This window comes from Dermacentor variabilis, unplaced genomic scaffold, assembly GCF_050947875.1.
Source record: "Dermacentor variabilis isolate Ectoservices unplaced genomic scaffold, ASM5094787v1 scaffold_12, whole genome shotgun sequence".
NCBI classification, from domain to species: domain Eukaryota; kingdom Metazoa; phylum Arthropoda; class Arachnida; order Ixodida; family Ixodidae; genus Dermacentor; species Dermacentor variabilis.
In genome coordinates this window covers 27,150,484-27,175,022 of record NW_027460280.1, presented here as the reverse complement: position 1 = coordinate 27,175,022, position 24,539 = coordinate 27,150,484, and the positions used below count along the sequence as shown (strand labels likewise).

At 47.5% G+C, this 24,539-nt stretch overlaps 1 protein-coding gene across 1 annotated transcript in view; it reads right to left on the bottom strand.

Annotated features, from left to right (window-relative positions):
• The window catches only part of LOC142565996 (heat shock 70 kDa protein 12A-like), a 198,181-nt gene that overhangs the window by 166,713 nt on the left and 6,929 nt on the right, over positions 1-24,539 (bottom strand). Inside the window, exon 2 of the mRNA XM_075676667.1 lies at positions 15,190-15,442. Coding sequence (XP_075532782.1) covers positions 15,190-15,391 — 202 coding nt within the window. The 5' untranslated portion in view covers positions 15,392-15,442. The remainder of the gene's footprint in view (positions 1-15,189; positions 15,443-24,539) is intronic.

The window sequence follows — 24,539 nt, the reverse complement described above, 5'->3', positions numbered from 1 at the left end:
ACATTGACTTACCGTTTGTAGGGGAGGAGCGTGCATTATGGCGGGGACCATTTAGCCATTCTTGCAGGCCATCTTCGTCTCGAGTGCTGATCCAGGCTTAAGAATGCGATTTGGTCCCATGACACAGGGGCTAATGCCGCACAATTCCACAATGCTGGTTTTGTAGATGCTCAGTGTTATATACGGTCTCTCGACCAAGCGACTGCAGAGTCTCCCACTGTACGACCCAAGTGCTCCACGCTACCACGAATTACACTCTTCAGGATCGGTCTAGTTTACTTTTGTACGCTATCTGGAATCGTTCTGCGTTACACGGTGAGGAACTGACCGAGCAGACACTCCAAAGCCCGTGGAAGAAGCCACTTCACCTAAATACAACAAATGTACGCTTGAAGGCGAAAATTTGTTCCAGCAAGGATGTTTAGGTACCCTTTGTTGTTTAATTGCGTGATTCCATTGACAATAGAGTAAGTCACTGGCTAATTGGTAGCGGCAGTACTGATGGCTACATAAGCTGATTCGGCTGCCTCACGCCCGTGGCGTCGTCGACTTCGGGGAACCTAGCGATGCAGGAGATCTCCCTGTTAATTTTACTTGTAGGTGTGGTATATAAATGCTACTTGTTGTATATAAATTCCTGTATCATTTATATACCAACACATGTCTGTATCTTTATGCTGTGATGATAAGCCTCAAAACTCACGCCACACCGTGTGCATGGAGGCAAAGAAAGCTTCGCTTTAAGCACTCTTCCCAGTCGCACTTTGCACAGCTCCGCGCGACTACTTCCTCCTTGCAGCTCCTGACATTTCTTCGTTACACCCACACCACACGTGTCGGCATATCAACTGGTTTTAGGTTAGAATCGCCATTAAAAACCAACGACCACAGAGAATGGCCGAAGTGGCAAGTAGGCTGTCGCATAAAACTCCACGGTACTCCTGAGCTGCAAGGAAAGACTAAAAAAATAAACAGGTAACAAATGCTGTTCTTCATTCCCCAAGTAATTAGACAAAATAATAAAAAAAATGACATTGTGGAAGCACATCTCAGAAGCAATACGTCATTTGTATCGCATGTACTTCAGTTTACGGATCAGTGAAGTCAAAAGCGACCGTCTAGCTAGAAATGCTTTTTCATTTCAGCGATTATTATATATATTTCCCACCCACGGATACCTATTTGACGGTCACCAATCTCAAACGATCACACGCGTATCACTAACATGCCTGCCTCCTGATGAGCTACGTTGAAAACTGCACTAACGGTGCTGCCACTTCAAAAATGACAGTAAGCTTGTGTGCAGTTACATAGGGGGTAACACAGTTTATAGTCCCAAGTGCCAGATTAGGTCACCAACCTAAACCTAAAATAGTTATATATATATATATATATATATATATATATATATATATATATATATATATATATATATATATATATATATATATATATATATAACTATTTTAGGTTGGTTCCGGAGTGCAAAAAATCGTAATATTCCGCGCTTCAGTTCCGGTTCGTCCAAATTATAATGCATTTTTTCATCGGTTTTTGGTTTACGGCTCAGTTTTGGTTCGATAACTTCCTTTCTTCATTCGCTCTTCAAATACACACTTTGAAAAAAAAAAGAAGCATGCTTCACAGTTTTTTCTTCCCTGCCGGTTGAGTAGCAGCGCTGTGTTCGTATGCGCGAGAGAGAGAGAGTAAAACATCTTTATTAATAACATTTGAATGGCGAGAGCAGTGTGGGAGGAACCTTCAGTCCAGGGTCCCTAAGATGATTCCGGCGATGTTTCGAGCCCATTGTATCACAGCTCGGAGGACCTCGTGCCGGTATACGACGTACCCATATGAGGACAGGTTGTTGGAAGGTCGCGCTTCCCCTTGTCGTGTATCCACGCGTTTCGTGAACGTCGCAAGTTTCGAGTGCGAGCACGAGTGGAGCCACATACAACGACGCCTCTTCTAGCGTGGACATCTTGCTTTTGGCGATACACTTAATTCTTTCCCTTTTCTCCGATTAGCTCCCGCACACTAATTTCGCTGTGTTGGGTAGTCACTTTAAAATGGAGGAGGCTCAATGTCATCGTGGCCCTCCCTGAGAAAAAGAAAAAGAGTAGGTACTGAGAGCACGCTGGCGCTCCGTGGTGGGCTCACTGCTGCAGCTAAATTAGCAGCTAAAAGCTCGAAACTGGGCTTGCTGTGTTTGTGACGACGTCGATGTGGTCGCTGTCAAGTGGTCGGGCCACCTCCTCAGGGCAAGGCGGCGGTGCCACTTGGCCCCGCATCTACCTCGTGCCGTTGCGGCAGTGCATGTGCAGTCAGGAGTCGGACGCACAAACCACTGCGCTTTCGCGCCTCGTTTGCGTTCGGTAATGGGGTTAAATGTGCCAGGTGGATACTGTGAGTGCTGGCGTCCGCCAAGTGTAATACGGAGCAGGCAGTGGCGTAGCCAGCAATTTCGTTCGGGGGGCGGAAGGGGCTCACGTTGGAGCTTGACCTCATCACACAGTTTGTCGAGGGATCAAATACATGAATAATAACTGCATTGAAATTGCCAAAGATGCTGCAAACAGATTCTTGAACGCTACGCACTGTCAAGACAAGTAAAATATGTATTTTTACATAAAAGAATGTATTCTTATGTCCCAAAAATTGTGCCAAAAGTAACTGATATCAATGCTTCCATGTTGTTTGTCTATATATTAAGAAAAAATATCACACGAACTTTAGAACTATATCAGTGCGAAACCAGCAAAGCAGTGCATGCACTGCGGCATGCCGCATGCCGCAGTGCATGCCGCTGAACAAGTTGAGGACAAATATGTTAGTGATACTTTGTCATTCGAAAGCCTTGTTTACATTCTTGTACTTATGCAACCGCCAGGGAAAAATCTCAGTGAGGCTGGCCTTCATTCCAATGTACTGCGCAGGCGCAGCTATCACCGGCTGCATATTGTAATTGCACCGAAATCGTAGTTGCAACAGAGATCACATATAAAAAGCAGCAGTTCTGCAAAATATACATTAGAAATTCGAAGTACAATGGAATACACAAATGCCAAGATAAAGATTGTTAAAAAGCAAAAAAAAAGTGTCTCTGGAAACAAAGTTCACTGAATGTATCCACAAAACCTCGCAACAAGATATTTAAATATACGTATACGTAACCAATAAATCGACGAATCTAAGAAAAAGTCACTTTATACAGGGTGTTCCAGTTAATTTTAGCCAGAGTTTAAAAATATGCCGATACACTCTAAGATGACGTGACCAATAACATGTTGCTCACTTTTGTACGTAGTGTGCCACGCTATATTTTGTATTTTGCTTTATTAGATTTTTAGTCAAGATTAGTAAGCCAACTTCTGAAGTAACGAAGTTGGGAAAAAAATTCCATTTAGAATATTGCAGAGCGGTTTGCAAAGCGTCCGAATAAACAGTTTCTCTCTTTCTATATATATTAGGTATCAGTGTAGTTCAGCTTACTGATGATGCCCGCGAACTACAAAACTAGTGACATGCCCGCTTGCGCGTGGTGATTGCACTGCTCCCCAACGTTCATCGCACAAACAGGCATAGGCGTGCTACCACTTAAAAGGCGACAGGGCAACCACGTAGGCGTCGGCTGTGCCGTTTACGCCAGCGATGTGCTCCCCTCGCGAAAGTTCGTTATAGCGATAAGGAGACGTAGCGGTTATCGCTTGTGCTGCTGGAAGCAACAGGTCCGTCATTTCGCGATAGCTGTAAGCAAATTTAACATCCCTGAATAATAATAAAAAAAAACTCAGTTTTCAGAAGGCTGAAAATGGTGGAATAAGAGTATCATTAATGACCAGACGCAGTCTTTCACTTAATTTACGTTTATTTTTCATGCGCTTTCACAGCAAGCGCTCGAAGAGGTCACCTTCTGCCGCGATACAACAGTGGGACCTTCTGAGAACACTTGCTGTCGCTGCTTTGAGCACCGTCGGTGAAATGCTGTGGCAGACTTCAGTTATCTTCTCCTGTAGGGCTTCTGGAGTCGTAGTTTCCGTCGTGTATACGTGATCCTTAATATAGCTCCAGAAGAAAAAAATCAAGAGGGTTGAGGTCGGATGTCATTGCCTGCCACAGCACAGGCCCGTTTCTCCCTATCCATTGCCCTGGGAAAGTAGCATCAAGGCTTGCTCGTTCTTGACTGTCGTGCTTGACTGGCCCCGTCATGCTGACACCACATTGCGTCAAGCTGGGCTAGGGACATGTTGCGACAGAAGTCTTCAACCTGCCCTTTGAGGAACTGACATACCTCTTGCCGGTCAGAGTGTTGTTAAAAACATTGGGCCAATGACTGTCCTGTCATATATTCCGCACCAAACGTTAAAAGACCACTGATATTGGTGGCGGGATATTCCTAGCCAGTGAGGATTTCGCTCACTTCTATAGCGTGCGTTGTGGATATTTACTTGGCAATTTCAGGAAAGTTCATCTCGTCAGTCCGGATACCTTAGTGAGGAAGTCAGAATCCTGCCCCTCCTGAATCGAAATCCAATTCTCAAAGTTGAGTCTCTTTTGAAGATCCCTTGACTCCAGGCATTGATGCAACTGCAGGTGATAAGGTTGCAGTCCAGCTGTTTTCAAGATCATCCAGGCACTTGAGTTGGACACACCGAGCTGTGCGCTCACGCTGCGCGTGCTAGCGTGTGGATTAGCTGCCATGAAAGACAAAACGTTGGAGCGAACCTCATTATTTATGACTCAAGCTCTCTGCCTCTTTCTTGTTAAGCTGCCGGTTTGCTTCAGCGCCTCGTAAGGAAGGAAAAAGTGGAGAAGGAAGGCAGGGAGGTTAACCAGTTTAGTCTAACCGGTTTGCTACCCTACACGTGGGAGCGGGATGGGGGGATGAAAGATGGGAGGAGAGAGAGAGAGCACATAACACAGCAAACACATCGTTAGTTACAGTTCGTCACTCTTGCGCGGTACGCGACATCACTGTCACAGCCGCTTGTCCAAGCCCGTATCCTTCATAAACCGAAGTAGTCCCTTCGTCGCCTTCAGCTGCGATGTCTTCTGTCGGCGATATGTGAAAATGGTTGCAACTGACAATGGTCTATTGTCCAGGTGCGCTAGAACGGACGCCATGGACTGTCTCGGAACATTATATTCAGGACAGTCGCACAGAATGTGTTCCAGCGTCTCCTCGCAAAGACAGGCATTGCAGAGAGCGTTGTCGGCCATTCCAATGCGAAACGAGTAGGATTTCGTGAAGGCCACCCCTAGCCAAAAGCGATGACATAAGCGACTCGTAGGTGTTGAATATTGTCATTGGGCTCAGTCGCGGACCCGGGTGCCAGCTTCGAAATATTCTTGCAGCCTGCCGTCTCTGTCTGCTTGCATGCAGCTACTAGGGCAAGGATCATGTTTGCTTTTTCCTCGTTGGAAAAAGGCATCACGAAATTGATCGCGCTTTAGCGGCCGATGCATGATAGTCTGTTTATCGCTGTCTGGAATTACCACCTACCACTACAACCACGTCCATCAGTCGCTTTACACAGCACAGGAGATAACGGTTGCTAGCTTAAATCGAACAGCCAACGTCGCAGCTCTGTCGCTTTTTAATTGGCAGCTAGAGCACCTATGGCTGTCTGTGCGCGGAAAGCTTGCGAGCAGTGCAATCACGACACGCAAGCGGGCATGTCACCTTATGTTTTCTTGTATTTCGCGGGAATCCGCAGTGAGCTGAAAAACACTAATACTTAACAGATGAAATACAGAAACTGTTTATTCGGGCGCTTTACAAAGCGCTCTGAAACTCTCTAATTGGATTTTTTTCCTAGCTTCGTTCCTTCACAAGTTAATCAATCTTGACTGATTATCTAATTAAAGAAAATACAAAAATAGCTACACAATGCATACAAAAGTGAGCAACATGCATTTGGTCGCGTCGTCTTAGAGTGCATCGGCATATTTTTAAACTCTGACTAAATTTAGCTAAAACATCCTGTACAATGCGTCAAATAAGGCAAATAAACATGTTGCGCAATCACAGATTCACAGATCACAGAATCCTAAGACCCGCACCCCCCCCCCCCCCCCCCCTTCCATCCACTCCCCCGATGCATCGCGCGCGACGGAAGGCGGCGCGCTTCCTGGCCACTTTTCTCAGTTGCGCACACAAGACTGACCAACCATCGTCGGCTCCCCCCCTCCAACCCCCCCCCCCCCCCCCCCCCCCCCGCTACGCTTTCACACGCACATACAGCATGTGGCGCGCGCTGACGATGTTATCGCCCTTGTACTTCATACGGAACATGACGGCGACGACAGGAATGCGCCTTGAGTGTCCACCTAATTGCTATCGTAATAATATAGTAAGAGTATCCGGCAAGTGAAGAGTCCCATGGCCCATTACTTTCCGCAAAAGTAGTAACAAAATCGAACTTTCAGCATGCGACAATTCGCTGCGCGGCAATAATGTCTTTGTGTGTGTGTGTGGGGGGGGGGGGGGGTGGCACCGAAATGAAGAATCGCAAAGGAAAACATCTTGGCCACAATCGAATGCCTACTTGGGGCACCTAATGCAGCTACCTAAGGAATATCCAAGAAAACGTGAGACGCTTGGGCCACAGAGAACCATATGCATGCTGCTCGTTATCCTACACTGGCGAGATAAGACTTTCCGTAGACGTTGCCATAACATCGAAACGATGGTGATGCCTCAAGCGAACGCGTTGCAGTCTGTCGAGTCCCCACAATGGTGATGTCGAGCGACGATTGCTTCTTTTTCCCGTCTGCTAGCCAGGAAGCGTCCAAAACTCTCCGGGGCCAAAATCAGCTCGGCGAGAGAAAAACGAACGCGCACCGCAGTGCGACGCGCGGTTGTCATGGCAACACATGAAAAACGCATGACCTCTGGCTGGCTCTGCTAGCCCGTGGGTAGCGAGAACAAAAAATTGGAGAGGCTCAATGTGTCTTCGCGAATAAAATTCAAAGTAGAAAAAATAAATAAGAACGCAGTTACCTTTGATGGCTTTAGTGTCTTGACATGCATGGATGCTTTGGCGCAGGTGAAAAAGATGTTGATATTGTTTTCTGTGTCATGATGGCAAATATGAACCATCACAACGCTTCGTCTCATCGGACCTCGCTGTGTGCTTTGCCAACTTGTCTGATAGTGTATTGATTTGGCTTGTTTCGTTGTAGGGTCCGATGTGCGACTTAATAAATGTAAATGCAGCTTTGGCATCAAATGTTAATAAGCACAATAAACCCTCAAATATCCGGAAATGAAAATGTAAAGCACGACTTTGGAAATGTCAACGCACCTTTCGCATCAAAACATCATGTGATCTTTATACCTCTAAAGTTTCTTAACTGAAATCCATGCGCTTCGTAAATTCTGCGGCCTCTGCGAGATGCCGCGGCCGGCCCGCTCGCCATCAAAGCACCCTTGAAACTTTGTGCTCGGACGGGAATCTTTGAGTTACGTGACTCCAGGTGCATGGGCCTCGCCACGAAATCCAGCCCGAGTTCACAATCTTCGCGCCGAAATGTATTTTCGGGCGCGAAAAATACATTCTAGAGAAAATCCAGAATGATTTCCGGCGCCGTGAGTTGTTTTGGTTGGCGGTGCATCACAGCACGAAAAAATTTCGGTGGGGGAGGGGGGCTGAAGCCCCATAAGCCCCCCCCCCCCCCCCCCTGGCTACGCCCCTGGGAGCAAGCCACAACAGGCAATACTGTAGCGGACGAAGGCGTCCTTGCGTGTATCACAAAGAATTTGTCCAATTGAGAACTCCTTTTGTGCATTCCTGCCCCCGATTGCCTTCCCTACGCTGAATGTTTCTCGAATTGCCGTCAAGGCAACGAGGTTGAACTTAATCAGCGCCTCCAATCTGTTGCTCGGCCAGTTTCAGCTAGGTGCCAGTCACGGTACCACTATTTCAACTCTCGAACAAGTTCATTCATACGTCCAGAAGATTGCGCTGCCTGGTTTCTCGATCGTAGGGCGCTCTTTTCGCCCTATAACATCGCATTCTACTCCCACTTTGGATCCCATTGTTTCTGTTTTGTTTCCTCGTTTATTAATTTCTTGCTACGTTGGGTCATTACCTCTTCCTGTAGGGCCCATCTGCATTGTAGGCATGAGGCATGCTTTGAGACCACTGCGACAACGGCGGTATACGCGTCCCCTTTTAAGAGGCTCCCGCTGTCGCAGTATATGAGTTCAGAGCTGCAGGAATCGTTCACGGGATGGAGCGGCACAGAAAGTAGGCGCGAGAGTCACAAATCAGTTGTACTTATAAGCGTACTTAAATGACATTGATATGGTAACAGAATATGTAGACAGGTTTAGAAGCGCTGTCCCAGGAAGTACATCCTGGGAACGCATTATTTTTAATTACTCTAATTCTACGATCCAGGGTGCAGATCTTGCCGATTCGGTTTCGCAGGAGTGAAACCACCTCGTCTATATTATTTTGCTTTGGTGTGTATGCATGTTGTACGTGTTAACCGTTCCCCTTCCAACAACTGTAATGTCGTGACTCGACAGCACTGGTAAATAAATAAATAAATAAATAAATAAATAAATAAATAAATAAATAAACAAACAAACATGAATAGCAGATGGAAACTGGCACGAAACCATCGCGCAGCCAGTTGTTGCCGACTCCCCCCAAGCCCGCTCAGCTGCCCCCCGCACCGAGCGGCGCTTCCCCGCCGGCGGCAGCGTGTGTGGCCGCGATCGCGCCGTCGACGTGCGTCCTGGTTGGCGGAACCCAGAACCAAATCCTGCGGCCGCGCTTTAATCGTTGCGAGGCAAAAAAGAAACGGCGGAGAGATCGTGCGGATGCGCTGGTTCCCTAACCCAACCTTGAAGATCTGCTTTCGCCCCAAACTGCAGCGCAGCTGGAAGTTCTGAAAGTAACTATTTTCCGCATTCGGGCCATCGCAGAAAGCGGCCAAAGGCGCTGAGAGAGATTTTGGGTTACTGCTCCGAGTGCGCTTTGATGTCACCACCTACCACGACGGGGCATTGTTATCCGAGGATTTTTAGAAACAAGCAGGCAATGAAAATGCGCAGTAAATGGTAAAAGACAGATAAAATGGTGGTCGAGTTGTTTGCCGAGAGAAGATGAAAATGGGGTCACATAAAAAGACAGAAACAAAAACAACCTAGACGGGCGTACACGTTGTATGAGCATCTCTTTTTTTTTTCTTGTTCAATTACTTTCTACTGTTTATTTCAGTGAGGACGGGTGGAACAACAATCATGTGCCCGCCATTGGTAGCACCTTAAGGAAGCTTATGTGGTCAGAATTAATCCGGGGACCGGCATGTATAATAGCACCGATGTTACTTTGAGACGTTAAACCCCACAACCAACGAATGCCAATCTATAAGCGTAGTGCGTGATTGTGAAAGCTGGTAGCTCAATTCGACTACTACTTTCGAAGCGTAACACCAGAAGACCGTAACCATAATATCACAGTACCCGTTATTTAAGAATAGATCATATGACCCGAGAACTTATTTTATAGTTTTATCAGCTGGTAATTTTGGGGACGAGAGTTTGTTTTTACGGACATCTTTTGAACGATATTTCTTGAAGAATTCAATTGAGAAAGGAAGTGCATGCGCCTGTGAAGGATGATAAAGCCGTTCCGGCAGTCTCACGGATCTTCGCATGATTGTAGTAAAGGCTGATAACGGCTTTGTTATTACCTTAGAATTACTTTAGCTGTGTCATCACCTGGCATTACCTCACCTCGTGAGCTGCGTGCTTCTGAATACATGTATGGATTTTTTGCGGCCAAATACATGCTGCGGTAGCGGCAATGGTCCAAGTGAGAATTTGGTAGTTGAAATCATGGAGTTTTATCACCACGTCATTCACTGAAGTGGTTGCATGCCCACTGCGGTATGACTTGCAACGACTATCTAGATAAAGCCGCTGGAACATAAGATATACACTGCATTCCGCTTTCAGGGACTGACGCCGCAGACAACACTGTTGGCTTGCTCATTCATTATCATTAGGAAAGAGAAATCCTTCAAGTTTCACACGCACCACACCGTCCTGTTGAAGCTGTGGCTCGAAGTGGCGGTCAACTACGCTTTCGTCAGAATGGCTGCCACTGCTGCGAGCACTAGTTGCGTGATTTTCTTCGGCTTCGCCTGCAGAAACAATCGATCTCCTTTGCATTCGTGCACCTGGCCCTTGTCTACATACAGACCATATCACGAGCCTCGCTGTTAGAATAATCTCCAGGAGCTATTGCGCCTCTTGGGATCAACGGCCTGTCTATGCGATTGTCTTTAACCAGCTGGCAATTCCTTTGCGCGTGCATGTGTTCGCGGAACTTTCTCTGTTCTCTTCTCTTTCATCGTTTCATTCTCCTTCCTCCTCACCTGTGTAGGGTAGCAACCCGGATGCCTTTCCAATTAACCTCCTTACCTTTCTCTCCTCATATTCTCTCTCTTTCCATATCATTAAATTGGTGAGAGACACGACTTCATCCGCCCGCTCCTACTGACATCCTTTCTGGCAGCGCGCACAGAATCGGCGTGTCTTTTCACGTGCTGTTCAGGAACTGATCACGGAGATGATCACTGTGCTTTCACGCTCAGTAATTTTCTTCTTCAAAAAGACCAAGTTTTCACTTTCGTAATATACCGTTATTGCTACGCAACTGCTACTTGTCTATGATTAAGCCGCACTGCGTAGGCTTTAATTACGGGTGAATGGCTGCACTTAAATACAAGTTTAGCTCTCTCTTCTTATTTTATTTGTTATTATTATTATTTTTTTTTGCACGGGAAGAGGATTGAATGTGTGAAATAGCGTCAGGCATGGGGTATAAAAGCTCAAAGCGAGAAGGCTGACCCTTCCGCACGGGGCCGACCACGTGCCGAACAGCCAGTTGATGGACAGGCGTTATTCTTCAGTACGATTATATTGGTCTGCAAAATCTTGTCTCAGAAAAAGAAAAAGGAAGTAAATTCAGGAGTGATTCAGCTGTACCAATCTGGACAGATTTCTGTCAAAGGCTTACAGTCGAAAGATAACGAAAGAGCAAGATCAATTTAAAGTTCTAATTTATTGTTCCCCTTATTATGCACAGCGCTTCTTTAAACAGTGGCACAAGTGAGCGCATAGCCCCTTTTGTGTTACCGGACTACTCTGCCAAGACCGCTGCTCGCGAGCAGTTACGAGCGCAAGAACCCCATACTTAAGACTCGACTGAACGCGACGCCATGCAGAAAACAAAGCCGTCAGGACGGCACCCCTATACAGAGCACAGACGCAGCCTTTCTAACTCCAAACAACGAATAAATAAAAAAATAATTGGTATTATCAACGGTACATTTTATAAAATGCAGTAATATCGCGATTGCCGGTGATTTCGACAATAATACCCGGATATGCTGGGTAGCAGACTGAGAATTGCTGAGACATCCAGCAGGCAAACTGATTGCGTTTCTTGACACACACACACACACACGCACACACACGGTTTTAAAGAATGTGAAGCCAGGACAATTCCCTGTTGACAGAAGGAACTGGCCGCTGGTCATCATGAAGACACGAGGAAAGTGTTCATCGCGATTTGTTTTGCACGTCGTGAGTACGGTATCCAAGCTATCGCTTTCACTCAATATCTCACTTCGCGTCCCAGGGCTGAAGGAATAAATCCAAGAAAAATGAGGATAATGACGTTCACTTACCTGCAAATATGAAGGTCCTTGTCCACTCCATTTGTGAACCGCTTTTCAAAAGTTCACACGTCCCACTAAATAGTCATTGCTGGGCGTAGAGAAGGAATGAACCGCCTAAAGACGTCGTGCTTAACCCAAAGGTAAAGGTTGCTTCAACGGTATAGTCGGACAAAACGCAGAACCACAGCTGCCGTGCAAAGCCAGTTTCTCCAACCGCACACGGCCATGCACTGCTGCGGCTTTCGGTAAAGAGCGGCGCTCGCGAGGGCTTCCGAAAGTGGATGGCGTCGCTCGCCTGATGGACAGACGGCAGAGTTCTCCGCATCGGAGGAACCAGTTTCTCCGGCACAAGCACGGGCGCGCTCTCGTGCCGGTTCGTGTGCATTAATGAGCACACGACGGCAAACACCAGCGACGTTCGTGGCTGCAGACTCAGCAGTTCCCGCCGCCTTCGATGTGGGTCAGTCGGCGGAGATGCGCAACCCCGCCGGGGTTATTACGGCGGCCCAGCGTGAACAGACTCGCAAATCGGACGCGAGGATCGGCCCAGCGGCGGCAACTGCCTCGGCTGGGCGAAGGCGCCCACAGTCGGCAGCGGGAAGTCCAGCCCGGCCGCGAACGAGTCTACCGACGGATCTCGCCCCGAGGGAGTGGCTCGGTGACGGACCGCTGATGAACCTGTCCCCGGTGGACCTAACGGGCAGGGCGGGCGCATACGTGTGTGCGGCACCCTACATCGTATCCCGATCACAGCGGCGACAACGCTATTGTGGTTTAGCTTACACTGGTGGGCGTGGACGAAAGGTTACATAGCTCGCGTGCCTTCCAAGATACAGATTGCACTGCCGTGCGAGCGAAAAGGAAGGTCGTTGGACTGCTTGGGGGAATTGCGGGGGCTATGAGTGGCCGGCAACCGCCAGGAAGTATCGGCACAGCTATAGTTTTCACTTGTATAACATGCGCCAAACATTTCTAGAAACGGTCAGTGAGCTAGCCTGATGCTTATCGCAATAGAAATTGACTGACCGAGAAGAGAGATCAATCATTATTTATTACTATTATTTGATTTGAAATCATATATACATTTGACAGGAAATGGAAAGCGAGGAGCAGGCTGGCAACTGCCACCGGAAGGGGCACGACGCCTGCCTACTCTTCCGAAAGGAGGAGACAGAAACACAGAAATGGAAGACAGGAAGAAGGGAGGAACGAACGAGCGAGATGACAAATCTGAAAGAATAAAGCAGAACATACACAGTGCAGGTCACGCACGGTTGGGCCGGCCACTACAGATCAAGGACTATGAAAACAGAAATGACGCACACGTTTATGACAAAGCAGCTCTCTCATATCACGTACTCGGTCCCGTGTATGAAACAAATATCGGCTCCGTTGCCTGTCTTGCATTTGTGGGTTCAGGCTGTGGGCCTAAATTGGGCTCCGGAACCACAACTTGCTGAATGATATTTTCGAGGACAGCCTGCGCCGGTCTAGCGCTCTATATAGGGGCCGCACAAAAGATATGTTACAGTGCTTTGGATGCCTGGCGTTGCACTTGCAGTGTTGGCCGTTGTCCCGGCCAATGAGAAGCGCCGGCTAAAACCGACGACAATCCCGTGCAACCATCTGCCTCGCCGTGTATGGCCGTCGCACGGAGAAGTGCCTGCCTGGAACGATTTTACGCAGAGATGAACGGCGGCCTGGTATGGCCCAGTATGCTACTTGAAGTCGCATGAGCGATAACGCGGAAGTTGCAAGCGGCTTCGCATATGTGGTCCGCACTACTGCTGGCCTCAGATGTATTCCTTGCCGCGTTCAGTGCTCGTCGTCAGCCTATGCGAGCCACATTGACCAAAAAATTCCAAAAGAACTTCATTGCAATATCCATGCCTTATTTGGCTGCTTTATCATCTACAAACATGGCTTATTAACAAGGAAAGAAGAGGACGAAACCAAGAAAGAGCGTGTGCATTATCTATTTTGCCTTCGTCTCTCTATTTTTCGCTGAGCGATGTGTGTGCTATAGTGTGAACATGGAGGGTCGTCTTTCGAATACCTTATTAAACATGATTTGCTTTTAACTCCCGTTGTCGGCTACCGTCAAGTGACCTTGAGCCAAAAGTCAGAGCTGTTATCCGGGCATCGTTGCGAGAACAAAACGAGATCATCCGGGCAACCAGTCAAAACTTAAGAAAACGCAATCTGTGGGCCCCAACCGTTTGTACAGGACCGCATTACATACGCTACTTACTGCCCAACCAAGTTAAAAAAAATATTGCTTTCGAGTTCTTCCTAATGTTTGTTCACAATATCACTCAAGCAATAACTTCTAGTATGCTGAAGTTTTATTTGTCATTTCCAATAGGGGGGGGGGGGGCGACATTCAAAAGGCAGATAAAGTGCACCATACACGTGATTGTCATCTTTTGGAGCTGAGATAGGGTTCCGTGTGCTCTTTTCAACGCCAGCGGGGCGTGAATTCCGCGACGTGGGTTTTGCGCCGCCTCCTTCGGGAGATAGCGCCACGCTTCGTGACCAAGCCGGCAGTGTAAAGCGCGCCGCGGATGGTTGTGCTATGGTTGTGAGATGGTTGTGTGTAACCGTCGTAATTACTCCAACCAATCTGCTTTAGTGGCAGCGATTTCATGCTTACATCTACTGTCGATTACGGGAGAGCCATTTTTATACGTAAGAAATGCTGAAATAAATTGACTAGATGCTGTCTGTAAAGGCGCAAACATTTTTTTTTTCTGCAACCGTGCTTTGGAGGCGCTGGTAGACAACAGGCGGGTCATAAGACAGCGTGCATCCGCCGTGCCGCTTTGCCTGGAAGTTCTTTGACCTTTGACACGAGTCTAAGACGCGGCGCTTGAGCATGATCGTTTACGTGCGGGCCCGTGAGGCGCGTAAAAAAAAAGGGCTCTTCAGGAGCGTCCACGTGGATCACAGAGCTCTGGATCCAGAGGAATATCGTGAAGGGCAAATAATAATATTTGGGGTTTTACGTGCCAAAACCACTTTCTGATTATGAGGCACGCCGTAGTGGAGGACTCCGGAAATTTTGACCACCTGGGGTTCTTTAACGTGCACCTAAATCTAAGCACACGGGTGTTTTCGCATTTCGCCCCCATCGAAATGCGGCCGCCGTGGCCGGGATTCGATCCCACGACCTCGTGCTCAGCAGCCCAACACCATAGCCACTGAGCAACCACGGCGGGTGAGGGCAAATAGACCATGCGACGACCATGCACAAGGTGCCTGTACACAGCCTTAGTGTGCACCATTAAAGCCTTTCAGCAGGATTAAAGGCGACTGCTGCGCGAACACAAGAATTAGGATACCTAGAATTTGCCGCTCGTCCCGGTTGGATAGCTGCGAAACCCACCGATTCTAACAACCCGGGCATTCTTAAATTTTCTCACCAACGAAGCACTCGAGGCGTACACCCCCCCACTGCGGTGTCGCTTCCTTTCGCAGGCGACTCACCTCGACGCTCCGGCGCGGCCGGCATGCCGCGCCGGCGCACGGTCCCGTCGGCGAGGTCCACACGCGACTCCGGCAGGCTGTCGAAGACGTCCGGCGGCAGTGCCCGGATCATGTCGGCCATGCGGCGTTGCGTGGCCCCGAGGCTGGACGGGCCCCGCGCGGGCGGAGCCGGCGGCCAGGCGGCGTAGTTCCGCGCCGCCATGCGCCCTCCGTCGGCCCCTAGCGTCGCCGCCAGACGCCCACCCTTCCGGTCCTGAGAGCGCGCGCAAAATCACCGCGCTGCTCAGCTAGGGGCGAACACGCAGACGGTCACCAGGCGATAGCTCTTGCCAGAGGTGTCTCTCTAAACGCCACCATACCTTGAACTACTGTTAGGGCCAGGCCACCCATATATATATATATATATATATATATATATATATATATATATATATATATATATATATATATATATATATATATATATATATATATATATATATAAAGCACAGTACAGACGGCCAAAATTAAACAGCGATCAAAGTCGTCGGCAACCGGTATAAAGATGCCACGTTTCCTCCACAGTGGCCAAATCGTCGCTAAAGCACTCGAGGCGTTCCAAAATGAGCTTCGATGACGCTCTCTATCTGCGTTAGAATATTCGAGCACCAATTTTGCTGACAGCTTCTCCATTGTATATTGCTGGTGACTTATGACTGCGGCTCATTGCCTGAGTATGTGTAGTGTCTCGACAATAATTTCACAAAAAAAAATCGTCAGTCTCCGAGTATCACGTCGTGGACATTATAAACAATTTCAGGGGTTCAAGCGGTCGAATGCCTCCCGTATCTTGCTACACAAATACGCCCTGATTAAATTGCCCGCGCCTCTTGTTGACGGTGGATTAGGACGCACACCAATTGGTCATCCGGTATGTGCACAGTTGCGCATAAAAAGACACGGACACAGGAAAAAACGATGGAACACGCATGGCGCGTTCTTTGTTGTGTCCGTGTCCTTCATGCGCCACTCCGTATACACGGTTATGGCATAACAACAGGTCAAAATAGATACCTTAGTTTCATCCAGTGTTTAGCTCACATTTTTGTAAATCTCCTCTGGAGTAACTGCCTGGAGAAAAACAAGCTCCATGACAACCTGGAGTTGAAAAGGCGGAAATTCTGCGTTCGCCTCCGACATGGCGGAACAACTTCTTGAAAAAAAATAACAAATTAATTTTCAGACATGTGAGAACCTGCGCACCGTCACACCAAAGGATGGAATTTGTAATAAAATAATAAAATTATATACCTTATTTTTGAAATTGTTCGGGACGGGATTTTTTCAGCACCCCTGTACAAGACAAAAATAGCAGAATCTAATATCAGAAATATGTAACAGCAAGAAATACTTATACGGAAAAAGGTATTGAACTGAGAAAGAAGAGCATGCTTAGAAGAAGCGTCAGTTCGCGAACATCATGGCCAATAACTGAAGCATTATTCTTTGGTAGCCTATTTCAGTGATACATTGCCATGAAAAATCACAACGCCGGTTAGTACGTGCAATGCGAGGCTTTACTTTGAAAGGTGATGTGAAACGCGATGAGCTTCCTTGACATGAGATTCGCCGAACCAAATCTCCTGAAAATCTGAAACAATAAAATAAAATACGAGAAAAATCTTAAAACAATCGTATTAATCTGCGATTTTGAAGTGAGAGCCGAGAAGCTGATTCTACGATTTCAGCGACGTTGACTTTGGTCGACGTCGCGACGTTGATTTCAGCAATGTTGGCGTTGGCGAAAGGCGTTGATCCCGGGTTCGATTCCCGGACCAGGACGAATTTCCCCTCAACTGCGAAGCTTGTTTCCCAAGAAACCCGGATGATTTCCGTTATATCTTCGTGCCACATTCGGATGGCTGAGAATTTACGCTATCATGACACTTCGTTATCATGATTCCCGAGAATTGATTTCCCATATTCTTTGACGCTGTGCTTCGGATTGTCGATTAATTCGCCCTTGCGCTGCGATCTGCTAGCCTCTGGGTGAGCTCAGGTGGCAGAGCGACGGTACCAAAAAGAGCGTCGGTCCCCGGTTCTGTTGCCAGACAAGAATAAATATTTCCTCAACTGCGAGGGTTTCTTTCCGAGAAAGCCTGATGGTTTCCGTTACATCTTTGTGCTGCATTAGAGTGGATGACAATTTTTCCTTTCATGACACTTTCTCCACCTTGTGGGATTCCTAAGAAATGACTTTCCATAATGTACTTCAATTTTGTAAACTTTTGAAATGTTGTTGAACTGTTTTATTATGATCAGCAGGGGAATACAAAAAAAAAAAAACGCATTTTCCTGCGACACTCAACTCGAACTCTTCCTGAATGACAGGAGCTCCAATATGTACCTAAATATTCCAACGGATACATGCTTGGATTTAAAAAAAAAAAACCTTTTAATAAGGTTCCTCATAAGCAACTCCTACTTAAAACTTTGCAGATTAAAATTAAACTCTATTGTGCTACAGTGGATTAAAGACCTTCAGATTGCAAGGTTACATACCCAGCATGGTAGAAAAAAAAAACAAGAAAAAAATTTGGTAATATTATTTTCCTACCACGAGAACGCACCTGATCTGGGATATACCTACACAATTTCTGGTTTTTGGAGCTCGTGAAAGGAAAACTAAGTTCCGCGACACATGTTTGCTTACTTTTACATGGAGATGATAATTACGTGACATTTACGCTGGCCAAATACTACGCAGTTACGCCCCTTGATCCACCTGAAAGCTCCGTGCAGTATCGATTTGCTCGAATGGCGAGGAAGGGAAGCAGTGCGTTCAGATTCGCGCGAACAAGCCCAGCCGCTCCGATATGTACGCCTTCATACAGATGATCTGTCTTGTTGCTGACATGTTGCATCCTAAATGTCAACATAAAATTTATTGCTATAGGTTTCGATAATTTAATCAATTTACTGCGCTTGCGTACGACAGCATTCGAACGCATTCAGTGAAACTACAGCATCAGCAGCATTATGGCCATTATAACGGGGTTAATCAGAAAGAAAAAACAAGAAATAAAAACGTGCTTTCCGTGAGCATGATGCGAGGCCTGTTCAGCTCCTGCCGCTTTAACCGGAGCGTATGGCCTCCGTGAGTGGAGGCCACCGTTGCTTCATGATGGCCACAGATCCCAGGCGCCGTACGTTCTAGAAAGACTTGAAGAAAAGAAAAGAGCGCTACAACGACGCGGACTAAAAGAAGAACACGTACGACGGACAGGCGCTGTCCGTCGTATAGGTTGTTCTTTTAGTCCGCGTCATTTTAGCGCTGTTTTTCCTTCAAGTATGTTACACCAACTTGCCCACATCAAGCTCGTGCTGCTTCAGAGTTCTAGAAAGCCATTTCTAAAGCAACTTTCGCCGCGGGTCGCTAAATAGAACAACTTATCGCTATACAGACAAAACTTTGATATATCTAGCAACGAAACTGCTAAAATTGCAATCCTGACAAATAACAATAGCCAAGGTTTAAACATTTCCAGCACACGACTAAAAGGCCCCTCTATCGAGCGAATCACACATTTATGTTTTGTTTTGTTTAGTTGGGCAATTGGCTAAGGTTACTTAATTATTTCACCCTATGAGAAAGTTGTAAAGTGTTCTGGGAAACGTCGTATTCATCAGTATACAGGTTGTCCAAAGTATCATGTACAAGATTTAAAAATATGCAAATGCATCGTAGTTGGACAGAACCAAGATAATGTTGTTTGCCGTCACTTGGATATACTGAAACTATTTTTTTTTCATTCCGCATAATTACATAATCATTCTTAATTAGTTTATAAACTCCTCAAATGTTATAATTAGATTAAAAGTGTCAATGAGAAAATTGTAGGGCATGAAAAACTGCCGATACAGCGGTCTGTCGCTCAATACGTGCTACATAAAAGTGTCTTTCCGAGCGTGAAAGAAGCCCGCGAATACACGTTAAGTGCTTGGAACGGCCAGTTGCACGGGAATATTTCGTGAAATCGCGGGCTTCTTTCATGCTTGGAAAAACACTTTTATGTAGCACGTATTGAGCGACACAAAGCTGTATCGGGAGTCTTTATATGTCACTCTGCAATTTTCTCATTGACGATTTTCATCTAATTATAACGTTTGAGGAGTCGATTAATTAATGGTGGTTAATAATGTAATTAGGCGCAATGCAAGAAATAATCTGAGTATCTCCAAGCAACGACAAAAAATATTACCTTCGTTCTGACCAGTTACGTGGCATTAACCTGACTTCGCCTGCTGACCAGACACTCACACCATCCTCTGTCACCGCTTCGAAGAACCATCCTTGACTGCGCTTTTTCTAAAGCAGTTGCATGCCACGCAATAATTATAGCTGCAAAGTTCCAGGCCACTAACATTCCCGAGACACCTCCCTAGACATTACCGAGATCACTAGTGAGGCTTAAACGACCTAGAGTTACAAAGAAATCGCATGTTTCTTTTGATGGCTTGAAGCAGCTCAGCCTGTCTCATATATTTACATAATATAGTGGGACTGTACAAGGACATACCGATGATTCAGTCACCATCTGCCACAACAGCAGCATTAGTTATCCGGCAACTTGGCATATTACTCGGCTATTTCAATTGTACCACAAATCGACATCTATGGCTGCAGAACTGGCGTCAGAACAGGAGGCAGTCCGTTTTATGAGAAGTCAGACACCTCATAAATGGACGGTGTTCTGCGATACCAAATCAGCGTTGCAGGCGCTCAAATGCTTTGTAAAGAAAGCACCATATTACTTGCTCTTGCTAGAAATTGCCGAACTTCACAGTGCCAAGCGAGGTGGCCAATTGGTCGCTTTTCAATGGGTGCATGGTAATTGTAGTGTGATTGGCAATGAACTCACTGACAGTGAGGCAAGATCGGCATTCTCTTGCTCTGACGAAGTACGGATTGCCTACTCACTACCTGACACCAACTCAATGATCCAAGCACTCATGCAGGACCTTAGAAAGGAATACAGAGCCAAAGGGACACTCAAGAGGAATAACAAATTAATCTGGTTTAGTTATGACGCTTCTAGCTAAAACACCGAAAAGGCCGAAGCTACCTCGTGTCGTAAGACAGAAAAGAGTTAACGCGAAACATGGATTGTGATGCCTTTGCTTATTTTTGTCTTTCCTAGTGATCCTCCTCTCAGACTTAAGGGTGGCTTCTTCTTTTTCCTTCTTTTTTTACAATTTATTAACACAGATCAGCTTATTCCTCTTTTTAGGGTCCCTCTAATGACGAAAGAGAAGGAGTTAGGGACTGCTTGGTATAAATGCTGAAGAAAGCATTGCTTTCCCGCCATTAGTCTTGGAACGACTTTGAACGAATTGTGAGGATGGAACTGATATGGTTTCGAGATTTGTGCCATCAAAGTTGGGGGAAGAATGCACTGTTAGTCCCCTTACTTTTTAAAGAAAAGGCTTTGTGAATTGAAGCACAAAATTATATGGAACGCCAATACATTTCGTCGCACACTTTGAGAATGAGTATCTCGAAACTGGTGGAGTCCTTCGCTCCAAGTGCCTTGTCAACACACCGACTACATTTCGTAGACTGAAATATGGGTCACAAAGTAATGAATTAAAATATAATTAGAGTAAATTTGTGAAGTATTCAATTAAGGATTTTGCTTTCTCGCTAGATGTGTGTAACTGCCACGGGCAATTTTGTAAAGATTTGGCGCAGCTAATAATAGAAGCAACCTGTATAGTAAATTATGTCGTTCACGTGACAATAAAATGACGTTACGTAAATGATACATTTTTTATACCGAAGTGAGCGATCAGTTGCTGGAATGACACGCTGCATATAGATAGTCAAGGTTCTCGCCAATGAAATGCAGACAGCAAAAGCCCGGATGGCAGTGCAAAACTGCACCTTTGCGGCACTCTTCCGGGGACACCATTACGTGACGTTCTAATCTCTTGCACGGACAGCTTTGGTTGCTAATGCAAGAGATTATAGATTGACGGGCATTGTCTTATTGAAAATGTGTTGATACCGGCTAGAAGAGTTCGCGTGCATGATGGAAATGTTTAGGCAACAGCGCGGAATTTTCGTCGTTTTAAGCTCCATTCATTTCCTTCTCAGAGCTCTTTCGCATTAGGATCTGTACGTGACTATTTTTCTTTCCTAGGGAATAAAACAGATTAAACGAAAACGATTTGCTTACGAATACTCGTTCTGAGTTCATAGAGGTGAATTAGTTAACCAGAGAAATAACAAGAAATCCCTGCAACACCTTTGGGTCCCGTTGCCGAACGTGGCCAGATTGAGTTGCGAACTACTCGGTCAATTACATCACCGCACCTCATATTGGACGAGCATAGTGAGTAACTATACATTCGTCAAGTGCGACGAAAAGCTTTGATTGTAGCGGTACGAAGCTCAGAACGGTCAGCGTGCGAATAAATGAGACCGGCGCCTGTGGGAGAAATCCACCGCGTCCAGCACCCACCTCGTTTCCCGCGCGCCGCAGGTGGCGTTAGGGTCGAGACGCCGTATTCCGAGCGCCTGCCCGGGCGCATTCGAGAAGAGTCCGCTGCCTCGTGGACCCCCGGGACCGCGCCCCCCAACCGCAAACGAGTCGGCCGCCTGCATAGCGCGTACTGCATGCGCGCCGCACAAGGGCAGCGCCGGGGCTGGCCGAGGGTGTACCCTGATTTCGGAGACCCGCAACGTCACGGTCGGGACGGTCCGTTCGTCTGTGTGTCTGCTTGGCCGAACCCGCTCACGCACACACATTCTGCTACCACCAGCCTGTTTTGTTGGCACTTGCTTTTTTCCGCGACGGCCAAGAGGCCAGCCGGCTCGCGTGGCCACGCGACGCGATGTCCACTCAAGCGTGCGGCGCGCTGTTCTCCGCCTCGGCCGCCGCCTCGATCAAACTGCGCGGTAAAAGCACCAAAAGAAGGACCGAACCCACATCCAGCCAGGCGCCGTCCTTCTCGAATACCGCGTGCCGAAACTCGGTGGTATCCCCTTGTTTCTCGTTTCGCAGGCAGCTCCTCCACCGCGAGTCAGCCCGTTGTTAAGTGCTTGGTCGGCCCTTCTCTCTCCTCCCTAATGGATTCGGCGGCAACCAGAGCGTTGTTGATGGCGCGCGCTCGTTTTCTTAACGCCGCTCTCATATGTCCGCGCACTTCTCGCTCTCTTTTTTTCCCGTGGACGACATCTGTGGCGGGCTCGAGCGACGCCCACTCAGGCGCCACGGCAGCCTGCGACGCCTGATTCGGCAAACGCGTGCGACTTTGAGCAAGTGCCGCCAGTTGCCCAGGTAGCGCGCATTTCTCCGTTTCCACAGCGCGCACAAAAATTTGTTGCTGCTCTCTCTCTCTCTCCCTCTTGCTATTTTTTTTCTCTCTTTTTCCTCGCTTTCGCTAGGACAGAACGAAATGCAAGGAGCATTTTTTTTTTTCATTTTGTTTTCCTCATCGTCGCGCTGGTTTCCGGGAAACTCGGCGGTGCACACTGTCGACAAGCGGACAATTCTCCGTTCCGTGTGGGGGTGCACGCTTGGGAAGTGGCGCAGACGCCGAAATGCGCTCGTGGGCACGCAAGATGACGCCTCGGCGCTCCACTCGTCGCGCCGCGTTGTGCTGACGCGCTCAATTGACGCGCTCCCCGTACACAAACAGCGCAAAGCATCTGTTTGTTTGCAGCCGCGGGGCGCCTTTGGGCGAAGACGCTGCTCAGTATGTCTGCAGGTATTAACCAGCGGCCAAAATAGCAGACAGCAAATGGCACGACAATCACGCGTGCCCGAGGCCGTTTCTTGACGAAGGGGTGTGGAATTTAGGAACACGAAGGGGGAAGTGCGTAGAGGGGGGGGGGGAGGAAGGAGTTCGTGGAGAAACGATTGGCGGTATATATTGGCCAACGATGGCCGTCTTTTACCGTTCTCGCATATCCCACATGTCGGCAGTATACGGTGGAATCTTTATACCGAGTCAGTTACTCTGTATTATGAGAAATCCCTCGCCATTAAGCGCACGGCTACTACATGATACGACACGCGAGGAAATAGCTTGTTGCATCAGCATGTCGCTCGAGATCTCGAAAAAGGGCACGTTCCAAAAACTCGTTTCTCATCGCGCTAATCGCCTTACCACTCATTTATTGAACGAATCGCAACTATAGTTTTTAAATAAGTCCCGATGCCTTAAAAAAGCACACTAGCGTTTATAAAGCAGCTTTATTTTATTGTTGCATACTCATCATTCCTACCCCATCCCCCTGTGCAGAGTAGCCAACCGGACATCTAATCTGGTTAATATCTCCGCCTTTCACGTCTTTCTTTTTCTCTCTCTCTCTTTCTCTTTATTCAACGAAGAGGTCGGTGTGTGTGAAACGCTCCAGCTGCTTGGCTTCGTGAGCAAGTTCTTAGTTCACCAGCGGACGTCACCGCGATGACGTTTCTTCCAAAAGTTCAAACGCTGACAGCGCAGCGTGGCTGTATGCGTGCAGCTAGAAGGACGAATCTGCAGTGGCGGCGATGCCCGCTAGGCATCGATCCAGGTCAATGCATTGCCGTGGATTGCAGCGTGCCGTGCTGCCACCCACCTGCATGCGGCCAGCGCGTCTCGCGCTGCGGGCTCGATGGGAAAAAGTTTGCCGCGTGCTGCTTCGGAGGTCGGCCGCTCTCGAAAACCTGCGCGGGCAGCGCCTGCAGGCACGCAGAGACGGCGGGCACGAGCTTCGGCGTGATTCACAGCTCGCGCGGCGCGAGCTACTGCAGTGCGAGGACTACGATCCATTCTGCGTTGGCCTTGACTTCTGCACCGAGCAGCACTTGGCGAACGAGCCAGGAGTGCGCTAAGTAAGCAGGGCTTGCCTGTGTGTGCGTGCGTGCGCGCCTGTTTACAGAGAGGATATCTTTCGCTGTTGATGGGCACACTTACTTTAGAGAGCGATTGGTACTTCCTTGCACATACGATAGCTGATTATGTTTGCTATGATATGCAGATAAATGAAACGAAATATCTTTCGCGGTGTACTTTAGCAAATTTTCTCAACTTCACAAATGCAAGGTGCGATCAGTGGACGTATCCAAGTCGACATTTATGGTCCTCAAGCATAACTAGAACATGATATTCGCATCTGTCAAAACTGTATATAGCTCAGAGGAAAATAAGACTACGCAGGACGATGTGGGCATCGTATACGGGAAAGTGATATTCGCGACAGGAATGCACCGAAAGCGTTACTGTTTCTGGAACTGTGAGACCTTCGTCCACTAGGTCCTAATAAGCAGCGCCTGGCCACTGCACCGCTTATTAGGCGAGAAGGAAGTGATCAGCACACA